Source organism: Hydra vulgaris, chromosome 15 (assembly GCF_038396675.1).
Source record: "Hydra vulgaris chromosome 15, alternate assembly HydraT2T_AEP".
Lineage (NCBI taxonomy): Eukaryota > Metazoa > Cnidaria > Hydrozoa > Anthoathecata > Hydridae > Hydra > Hydra vulgaris.
Window position 1 is genome coordinate 6,934,163 of NC_088934.1, and position 12,082 is coordinate 6,946,244.

At 26.3% G+C, this 12,082-nt stretch overlaps 1 protein-coding gene across 6 annotated transcripts in view; it reads left to right on the forward strand.

Moving 5' to 3' along the window:
- Window positions 1–12,082, forward strand: part of LOC136072111 (5-oxoprolinase-like) — a 119,573-nt gene that overhangs the window by 14,768 nt on the left and 92,723 nt on the right. For all 6 annotated transcript variants that reach the window (XM_065820448.1, XM_065820449.1, XM_065820446.1 and 3 more), the window contains exons 8-14: window positions 2,310–2,389; window positions 2,475–2,527; window positions 2,771–2,816; window positions 3,357–3,423; window positions 8,018–8,106; window positions 8,728–8,845; window positions 11,778–11,832. In XM_065820448.1, coding sequence (XP_065676520.1) covers window positions 2,310–2,389; window positions 2,475–2,527; window positions 2,771–2,816; window positions 3,357–3,423; window positions 8,018–8,106; window positions 8,728–8,845; window positions 11,778–11,832 — 508 coding nt within the window. The remainder of the gene's footprint in view (window positions 1–2,309; window positions 2,390–2,474; window positions 2,528–2,770; window positions 2,817–3,356; window positions 3,424–8,017; window positions 8,107–8,727; window positions 8,846–11,777; window positions 11,833–12,082) is intronic.

The window sequence follows — 12,082 nt, forward strand, 5'->3', positions numbered from 1 at the left end:
AATATAAAAAAATATGTAAATACATATAAATATCATATACACTTACACCAGAAGAGACAAATGTGTACACATGCATGTATGCGTATGTATAAAAATAAACAATGTTAATGTTTTGAAATAGCACAAAGCAAATAGAAAGTAGTAATTAATAATTATGAGTAACTTGCTGTTTCTTTTATGGCTGAAAAATGTGTCTAGTATGTCTATATGGCTGAAAAGTGGTATTTACTTATTATAAATATAATAAGTAAATACCACTTATAAACATCGAAACTAAGTATGTTTGTGGTTAGTACTAAAGTAGTCAGTAGAAAATATGGCAGAAAATGTGGTAACTCCAATAGTATGAGAAATATAAATCTTGCCTTATAAGTAGAGACAATAGCTATCAAACAAAACAGACTCAGATAAAGACTCAGATAAGTTTAAAAATTGTCCAAAAATTTGTAAAAAACAAGTTGCTTTAATAACATCTAAAACTATTTTTTTTTTTTGTATGTAGTAAAAAATTGTACAAATAAATTTATTTGCTGTTTTTGTTAATATCTCAATAAATAATTTTGATAAGTTTAATTGTTTTAAAAAATTTTTTAGTTATTTCTTTCATAAATAAACATAACTTTTCTTGGGGATCCCAATTTTCAGCTCATACTCAAATTTTATTGGAAAAAAAATGTGCTATATTAAATTATTTATATGTTTGTACCCCATTAACACCAAATCTTTATATAAGTAAAACATGTGTCTAAACAAAGTGATTTAGATTTACTGGTAAATTTTGAATCTTAAACAAATTAAGAAACCTTAAAAATTTTTTTTTATACAAAGACACCAAAAAGGCCTAATGTTTTTATCACAGAGCACTGCCACAGATTAGCATTTAATAAATTGGTTTTCCATTTCCAATCTAATGGATGATCCTTATGTGATTGGAGAATATAAGTGTTGTCCCAATTAATTGTCTCAAAAAGCTTGGAACTTGAAATCGGGGTTTAGAACCTGGTAGTAAATCAATGAGCTCTTTTTAGCACCACCTTTACTTTAATAGAACTTTTTTTTAAAAGAAACACCTCTAATCCCTCCCTAGATACCATATCCTTCATGTCTCTAGATACCACATCCTTCATGTCTTTAGATACCAGATCCTTCATATTGCAAGGATTTAGTTTGAAATGTTTATTTTATGGATTATACTTCATGATCCATAAAATAAACATTTTTCATTAACATTTTTCTCATTACTTCTACTATTATCTGCATTCTTTATATGTGATAGTTCTACAATCACTATTTACCTCAATAAAGTTGTTGGCAACATAGTTTCAAAACTAAGCATGGCAGACATGAACAACATCTCTTTCTTCAGATTTAACTGCATCTTGAAGTGATGCTAAGTGATGTGTTAAAAAAGTCGAACTGAGTAAAGGAATCCTCAGTATATCTGTAGTTTGAAACTCCAGTGCATTTGCCCCATGCTAATAACAAAAAACATTGGGTCAATCATTTTGTATCAGTTGTTACATCTTTGTCATATATTGTCTGATATAAAAGCATTTAGTGTAACCATTCCTTGCTAACTGATTTTGTAATTACAATAATTTACTCATCTATATGTCTGCTATTGGAATGAAATTACTTAAAAAAAATCTTGCTTTTGGTGTGGAAAAAAATAGTTGTATGTGTTTATCATCATGTACATCCATTAGACATCAAAGCACATTCTAAACACCTTTTTTATGAGGTATAAATATTTACTTTTAATCCATGAATCCCACAGTTTTTTAAAAAGGCTTTTAAATTTGTATCATAATGGCTGATTTCCAGCAGGTCTTGTTGGTTTGAAAATTTTATCCATCATTCAGTTTTAGCCATTAAAAAGGCAGTTCCAATTCTAAAATAGCTTTTGCAAAAATTATTTTTTAACTCTCATGGCTTTGTTGAACACAAGTATCCATCTATTTAGTTAGAACAGGTAATTTAAGAATTGATAAAGTAAATGAATTGGAAAATTGGAAAAGGATGTGTGTTTTATTTAAACAGCTTTTTACATTATGTGATTGAAACAAAACCAGTTTTAGTTTTGTTACAAAAATTAAAATGTATGTTTTAAGTAATGCAGCTAAACATGTCTTTAATATAATTAAAACTTGTTTTATTAATGGTGAATTAGTTCATTTTTTTTGTTAAATAATCACTCCTATAAACAGAGTTTAACAAACTATAAACTCCTATAAACAGAATTTTTTTAAAGTTTAAATCATTTTTGGAAAGCTTACATTTAGTTGTTTAGTTAAAAAAATTATATTTAGCATGTGCTGATGCCTATCTTACGCCACATATCAAGAAGTATGTTGAAAGTTTTTCTAAAGGTTTTCAAGATCATTTAAAAGTAAGTTGCACTTTTTTAAACTAGTTTGAAATAAATGAAAGTTTGAAAAAATTTTTTTTGCAAATGTCTAAGTTTAATTTTAAAGGACGTTCCTGTGTTATTCATGCAATCAAATGGTGGTCTTACACCAGTTGATCAGTAAGTTAATTTTTGATATATTTAAAATTAAATATATATATATATATCATATCTACATGGACTAAGGGATTGGCATGGGGTAGCAATCTTTTTTTTCATTATTCTTTATTTTTTCATTATTCTTTATTTTTTTCATATTCTTATTTATTATATGTATTATACATAATTTATTATTGTATGTATATAGACTTACTTATGCATGTATGTAGTTATAATATATGAATTTTTTGTAATTTATTATAGATTTATTGGAAGTCGAGCTATTTTATCTGGTCCTGCTGGTGGAGTGGTATTTTATTTTTTTAATATACAAAGTTGTTTAATTTTTGATGTATTATATTATATTATATATATATGAAACATAAAACTTTAAGTTCCATTATAAAGTTGTATTTTCTCATTTAAAATATTTTAATATTATTTGATCTATTTTTTTCAAAAAGATATTGATCACTCTTAAACAGACAAGAGTTGTATTTCCAGCAATATACAACATTTATCAATATATATATATATATATATATATATATATATATATATATATATATATATATATATATATATATATATATATACATGTTATTGTATTATATTATGTTAAATTTGTATTATTTTATTGTATTATTATATTATTTTATTGTTTTATTATTATATTATTGTTATTATTATATTATTGTTATTATTATATTATATTGTTATTATTATATTATTGTTATTATTATATTATTGTATTATTATATTGTATTATATTATTGTATTATTTTATTGTATTATTATATTATTGTATTATTTTATTGTATTATTATATTTATATTTCTCAAAAAACTAGGTTGGTTATGCTTTGACTACATACAACGAACAAACAAGACAACCTGTTATAGGATTTGATATGGGAGGTATTCAAGATTATATTTTTGAATTCTTTTAAAATTTTTAGTAACAGCATAAGTGTTAGTTAACTTTAGTAAGCTCACAAAATTTGGGAAATTAAGAAATATATATTTGTAAATATATATTTATATTTTATATAATTTATATGGAAGATATTTTTTTTAATATATTAAAAAGGGAGTAGCGACAATATTAAGTTTGTTGATAATGATTATTTGATTTATACAATTGGCAAAGTAGATTTTGATTCTGAATTACACTCCTGCACAACTAGTAACACTAAATATTGTTGTATAATAATGTTCATTTCTGAAGCATAAAGATATGCACAGTATACATGTATAACTCTTGTAACTATTGTAAAATGTATATATGACAAAATAGGTCAGCACCATTGGGTTTGAGCATTTATATTTGAAAAGCTTTTTTTGTTTGTTTTTGTAATCACTGTTTTGCAATTTTCTCTACCTAACTACAAATGATGAACCATAAAAATAAGACATTATTCTCTAGTGTGGCTGATTAGAGCTCCAGTCTCAAACCTTAACCAAACTAAGAAGTAGTGCTTATTGCAATAGACGTCATCAGTCTATTTCTATCACCACAAAGAGCTGAACATAGAGTTGAAAGTTGAAAGGTAACAGTGCAACAAGTTTTTGATGTTTGTGAGAAACATCAACCTTTTTGATGTTACTTTTAAAAATTAAAAATTGTCATTCAAACGAAGCAAAAATCACACTTGTTAAAATTCATGTGGCACGGGATCGAAATAAAGTAACGAAGTGAGAATAGCTACTATAACCTATGCTCTTGGTCATAAAGTTTAGGAGTTGCCACTAAGTTGTAAAAGTCAGGAGGAATTCACTACAGACTCGAGAATAAATTCACTCTCATTTCAGCATTAGTTGTTCACCAACAAAAGCTGGGACAGAAAGCTGTTGCCTAATATCTCTGGGAAGTAGAATGTTCAAAGATTGCTTCTTATTGTATCTAGTGTTAAAACAGAACAACTACTTGGCATTCCAAAAATTACTTTTTATGGTCCTGAGGAGCACAGGCAACAGCTGTATTACAATATATCAGTGATTGGAATGTTTGTGGTATTTTTGTGTCAGTTTGTGGCAACTGTTTACAACATTAGACAGTATACAGCTACATGCGACCTGATACAAAAATCTCTTAACCATGAGTTTTTACATCTTGCATGTAGAAATTATATTATGGAAGATGTATCTGAGAAGGCCTTTTCTATAAAAATAATAGTTTCATTCACTAATCCTTTTTTTTTTTTTTTGTTTGTTTAAGATAATTAGAATTTTAACAACCATAGCAACCAACAACCATAGCAACTTTCAGACAGCACTAATGCAATAGAAAAGTTAGTTAAAAAAAACTTATTTCAAAGCTTGTATGATTTATTTTTTTGAGATAAATATTAGCATCCATCAAACCCAAGAACTCATTACATGGAAAACTAGCAATCACCTTTAAAAGTGGAACTCCATGGCATGGTCTTCATCAATTGTATACAAAAATTACTCTTTAGACAGGCTACAGTTACAGCGTTCAACCTATAGGATTTGAATGATAAAACTTAAGTTATTTTTTTAACTTAATTAAATTTACAAATGGATTTCAGCAAAAAACAGACAATGACCAGCAACATGCAGTGTATACAAACCGGCTTAATGTTGAAGGTTAAACCTACCGAGTACATTTGTGACCTCCAAGATTGCAGATTGAACATGAACGTTGCTACAAATTTTCTGATTCCAAGAAAGAGGCTTTACTGCTATAACATTTTAAAGCTGAATAAGTTTGTAATGGAAAATCAACTGTAATGTTTAATGTTGTTGATTACTGTAAACTACAAAATAACTAGAATTGATATAACTTGTGCAACCTCTAATAATGCTTCAAATCGTTTCGCATTTTAACCAAATTTTTGTTTTGGTAAGTAGAAAATATGTTTCAACACATTTTAGTTTCATTTAAATAGTATATTAATTAGCTTTCTCTCAGCTTGTTATACTCAGTTCGATTTGTTTTTGTGGTTCCATTTTTTATTTTGATATGTGTCTTTTCTTGAAGATTTTTCAGTCTCATATTTGGTTTATTCTGTTTAGGCTGCCTTTCATTTTGTTCTGTCTTTGTTCTGAGAAAAGTCAAGTAGACAAAATTGCAAACAAAGAAAAAAATCTGATTTTTAAAAAAAAAAATTTTAATCTCGTTTTCTCATTCAAATTACTTGAAAATTGTAAAAACAAACATTTTACCAAATATCTGTTTTTAATTTTTTTTTTTTTTATTTCATTCTTTTATAGTCCTTTTTTTATATATATATATATTGTTTTTATTTTTATATTGTTGTTTTGTTAAAATGATTTATTATGTTATAATTTTTTATTGTACTTTTTTATATTTTTGTCTATGTAAAATTCATTGGAGTCTCTTATTCTTGATGAATAATAATGTTATGTTACTATTGTTATTGTTAATATTCTTTACTTTATTTGTTAAATTTTTTAAATTCTTTAAAATCACTCTAAAATCACCAACTTTCAATTAGTTTTTGATTTTAATTGTTTTATTACTGATTTATTAATGGTAATAGCTAAACACTTTAATAGTGTATGTTACTCTTTATCAGGCTATTGGAGCCGAGCTAGAGGCGGGGAGCTGCAGTTTTTTGGTGGAGCTAGAGCTAGAGCCAAAGCTGCAAAAATTGAGCAGCTCTCGGCTCTTGTATTTTTTGAAGGAATAGAATGTATGATTTTTTTACAGCAGATAAATATTATTCATTGGTTGTTTAACTAATTTGTCGAATGAATTATTTATTAAATTACCTTATTAACAATAACAGTTTCCCCAAAATATAATAAAATATATATTTTAGTTATTTTGTTGAATACAAAATATTATCCTTTAAATAGCATTTCCTTAATGTGCTTTATTAAAAAGAAAAAAAAAAGTAAATTATTATTACTATTTATTGTGCTGCAACAAGCTATAGCTTGTGTAACCAATTCTGGTTTTGGCGACCTACATAAAAATTTACAAATTATTTAATAATAAGTTAATTAAATGGGAATAAAGCCAATTTCATCGTTAATCAGCTTCAAGGTTTTCAGATTCAAAAACTTTATCCAATCTTGCTTTGAAACTATTTACAGTTGTGGCACTGATTACGTTTTTAGGCAATTTATTCTAAGTGTTCACACACGATTTGTAAAAAACTGATGACGCTCTGATGACGTTAAAAAACTGATGACGCTGTTCATTGTTTTTTATTAACTCTCTAGCTAGCTTAAAGTTATGACGTCACATTCGACTTTGATATAAATTTCCTGGATAAGAGAGCGAATTTACGTTGCACCAATTTACCATATCAAAGCCATTTATTATTTTAAAACACTGTATTAGGTCACCTCGAACTCTACGAACTCTATTATATATGGAAACATTCTTACAGTATTACATATATTGTTTGATATTAGATTTTTATATTGGTATTTTGCTTTTAAATATTTGATGTGCGATTTAATGATCAAAGTTTATTCATAGTTTAAAAATTTTACTACAAAAGGGCACAAAGCTTCAAACAAAATAAAAACTTTAGATAAAAAGGATTAAAAAAATGGCAGCAATAAAAAAGTATATAAAAGTAACTCATGATGATGTCAAGTACAAATAAAATTATTCTGTTTCTATCTAAGCACCCATTAAAAAATGTATAAAGTTATAAAACATTTTTAAAAAAATTTTGAAACATAAAAACATAAATTTTGAAAATAAATTTGCCAGATTAAGTGTAAACTTACCAGATGAACCATTTTACGGGAGATTTAGCATAAATTTTATGTGTCAAAATCACAAAAGTGCCATATTTTATGATTACTATTTGTTAAAATTTTACTACCTAGTGTAAAAAAGACATCTTTTCAATGTCATTATTTGTTTTATCGATGTTAAACAAGTGTGGAGATTAAAGTTAGATTTTTTTGCTTCTAACTACTTGTCATTTTCTAATGATGATGATTTATTTATAATAGATAATACCTCTATAAATTTATTATTTAGGTAGACTTTATTCTTATCTTTGTCATTTCAATTGAGTATGTTTCATTTTGTTATTCAGCTAGTTTCTTTTGTAAGTCTTTTAACAAACTTATGACATTCCGTACCCATTCCTCTGTTTGCAACTAATACTAAAGGTATCATACAACCATGTTCAATTTTACAATCTTGTTCACCATATTTTGAACAAGTTTTTTGGTAGACATTCAGTTTGTTCAAGTTTTTGTTTACTTTTTTTTTCAATTAAAAAACTTAAAAAATCATAAAAGTTTTATAAAAAAAAGTAACGACTATTATCAACCTTTAAATTTTATTGTGAATATGTTTTGCAATATGTTTAATTGCGCAATAAATTTGTTTTGCAATATGTTTAATTGCGCAATAAATTTGTTTTGCAATATGTTTGTATATACAGTTTGTATTTACAGTTTTTTTATTTAAAAATTTATTATATTATTTATCAGTTTTTTTAAACTAAATTACAAAACCTTGTTAGTATTTTTTATCAATTTTATTTTTAAGGTACCTCAACTGATGTTTCCAGATATGCTGGCAGTTTTGAAGTTATCTTGGAGAATGAAACCGCTGGTGTTAGTATTCAAGCTCCTCAGGTACTTTTTAACTTTTTAACGTTTTCTTTTTTCCTTTTTTTTATTTATTTATAATACTGTATAAAAAAAAACTTGTTATATTCAGTCAACATATTTTATTGTATGAGACTTTAATAATACAATTTTTTTATCTACAGAAAAATATTTTGAGATAATTTTTATAGAGTCAGAGCACTTGTCTAGTTTATTTGACCAACTATTTTATTTAACTTGTTTCATTTCATTCAATGATTGTTAAAAATGGTTGTTAAATTGAGTTACTTTTTATTTTTTTTAAATATTTTTTTAATCTCATGCAAGGTTTTTTTCAAGTTTTTTTTCTTTTGATTTAGAGATCCAGCTATTCAAAAATATATAGTTTTCATATTTTTTATCGAAAGAAAAGTAAAAAATCATATCCAAGAGCAATTAAAAATCGATGAATAATTTCTTGTAAAAACACAACATTTTTTCATTTGTGTATAAATTTAAAACTATATGCACATATGTATAGATTTTTTTTTTAAATCAAATTTTATAGTATAGAGTTTAATTTAAAATAATAATTTTTTATTATTGTATATTTTTTTAAATTTCTATTGTTTTTGTTTCTTTTATGTTTTTAAATAAATATTTTTTTAGCTTGACATCAATACTGTAGCTGCTGGAGGTGGTTCAAGATTGTTCTTTAGGTGTGGTCGTTATGATGTGGGTCCTGAATCTGCACGAGCACATCCTGGGCCTGTTTGTTACAGAAAAAGTAATTTGTTAATGAAAGATACAAATATTAATATTTTTTCTTTGTTTTATAGCAAATTTAAAATGAAAAAGAGTTACATATAAGAAAACAAATTTAAAATGAAATTCAATCTACAGGATTATCTATTGATTAAAATGCTGGCCGTGCTGGCCGTTTTGAAGAAACATTTAATGTTTATTAAAATGTTCAACGAAAAAAAAACTTTTATTTTTTTCTACTTTTTCTACTTTTTCTGAAAAAACTGCAAGAATTAAAGTTAGCATTTTAAAATCTAACATGTCGAAATTATATTAAGACACTGAACACCTAAATCCGCTTAAGTAATTGTGTGTGTGTGTGTGTGTGTGTGTGTGTGTGTGTATAAAATGTTTCAATGTCATAAAATGTATAAAATGTTTCAATGTCATATCTTGTTGTACGTGAATATATATATATATATGTGAATATAAAGCATAAAATTACAGCTGCGTACAAACTAAATTTATTCTTCATAATATTTCGATCTGCTTTTGCACAGATCGTCATCAGGCGTAAAATATAATACAAAAAAACTGTTACAAATATTACATAAAAACGTCAAAGAAGACATTAAAAAGAAGCCATAAACGAATACATAATAATGTAAATATAAAATTAGCAAATATTATTTGATTCCTTTTTTTTGGATAATTTTTTTAAAAGGAGGTCTCCAACTGTTTGTAGAAATTTTAATGCCATTGTCACGGTTGAGAAGTATTGGAGCATGTTTTATTTCTTGGTATGTTGAGGCGTAATTAATTTCAAGTGATTCTCTAACTTTACGTTCATTGTACTCTGATTTTATTGCTAAAGTTTTCGGATTTGACCAATCAAACATACCACTACATTCTCTACCATGTTCGGTTGCACCAGATGCATCCTATTTACCTTTTAAATGGTTTTTTGATGTTCAATGCATCTCGTTAAAATTTTCTATTTTGTTTCACCAATGTATATACTGCCACAAGAGCATGTGAGTTTATAGATACCGGGATTGCTATTTGGAATTAACTTAGACTTGTTGTTGCATAAGATGTTTTTTAACGTAGGTGGTGTAGTAAATCTTATTCTGACGTTGTAAGGTTTAAGCCGATTTTCGATGGATTTTGAAGTTATAGTATGAGTTATTAGTATTGGTTACAGTTATATCAAAGAAGTTTAATTCTTTTTTATTGTTTTCTTTTTCCGAAGAATATTTTATTGCTGGATCTTGTTCATTTAACAACTCCAGAAACTTATCATGATTTTGTGTTGAGTCGAATCTTGCATGACTGTCATTTACATACCTTCTGTAAGTCTTTGGCGAAAAATGACCGACCTCAGCAATAATAAGAGCTTTTGTTTCAAAATGCTGTAAAAGCGCTTCGGCAACTACAACCGTTAAGGACAGACCTATAGGTCCCGAATTCGGTATAGATCTTATCTCATTTTTGTATAAAAAATAACATTGGTTAAGGCAAAGTTCGATCATTTCATGTTTATCACTAAGAGTTAATTTGGTTCTTTTTTAAGATTATCAACATCGTTGTTTAAAATATCGATAATCACAGGAATCGCTCTGTCAATTGGAATAGAGGGATATAACGCCACCACATCAAAAGAGACTTGAATTTCACTAGGATCAATTAACCAAGATTTTGCTTCGTTGACAAACGAGGAGGAGTTTAATAATCTTATTTTGTTTTTGTTTAAGGTTGGTTGTATAATTTTTACAAGATGCTCTGATGATCCATATGGTGGGGTACCGATAGTAGAAACGACTGGCCGCATTGGATAGTTCTTTTCTGGCTTGTGAGCTTTTATGACTCCATATAAATGTGGAGGTACGCAGTCAGAAGGGTACATTTGAAAATAAGTCTTGTTATCTAACTTTTTTTTGTTTTCGTAACCTGCATAATAGTTTCTGGAATTTAGTCATAAGGGTTTGAGTCGGGTCATAGTTGATAGTTACTGAGTGTTTAATTTCCTCTTCTAATTTATAAGATGCGTCCTCTTCGTTTATAAGTACAAATCCTGTTCCTTTATCAAATGGATAAACTGCTAAATCATTCATTTTTTTCCTCAAATTATTTAAAGATAATCTTTGTTCTTTTGATAAATTGTTGGGTAATCTATGTTTTATATTTTTAATAAGTATTTTACTCACGTTTTGTCGAATCTTTTCTGCATCAGATTTTTTACTTTTTTTTTCTAAATGTAAAGCAAAAGATTCGATCGGTGTTAAAATTTCCATATAAAGCAACTTTTTAAACGACGGTGCAAAATTTGGTCCAAGATTCAGGAGATTTATTGTGGAGGTGTCTAACTGAGTTTGCGATAAATTTAAGATCTCAGATTTAACTATATTTTTATTCAATCCGTTTGATAGTTTTTGTTTATTGTAATTCATTTTATAAAGTTTTTCAAACTTATCTTTTAAATGTTTCTTTGTAATTTCGTAATGATGTTTTTTCGATTTTTCAGCAACATTTTCAATAATTTTATAGTTATTAGGTGTCAAAATTTTTTCTAAATTATAGCATATATTTTTTATAACATTCTTACTTGTAAAAAATCTTTATTTTGCTTCGTTTCGGGCGTGTATCAATAAGTTTCTCTTTAGACCTCTTTTTTTTTTTAAATTATCCAAAAAAAAGGAATCAAATAATATTTGCTAATTTTATATTTATGTTATTATGTAATTGTTTATGGCATCATTTTAATGTCTTCTTTGACGTTTTTATGTAATATTTGTAACGGTTTTTTTGTATTATATTTTACGTCTGATGACGATCTGTGCAAAAGCAGATCGAAATATTACGAAGAATAAATTTAGTTTGTACGCAGCTGTTATTTTATGCTTTATATTCACATATATATATATATATATATATATATATATATATATTTTTTTTTTTTTTTTTTTTTTTTATAGATGGATATTTGGCAGTTACTGATGCAAATCTTGTTTTAGGAAGAATTTTGCCAGAGTAAGTTATTTATATTATGTGTGTATATATATGTGTGTATTAGGATGCATCGAAAAATAACAATTTTTTAAAATCTAACATGTCGAAAAACAAAAAATCGAAAAACAACAATTTTTTATTAGGATGCATTGAAAAACAACAATTTTTAAAAATTGTAATGTCTGAGTTCTAATTGTGTTTCTTTATAATCAAGTAACACTAAATTTAAAATTTTTTTGAGCAAAAAATATTTTTGGGGGTGCCCCGGGGC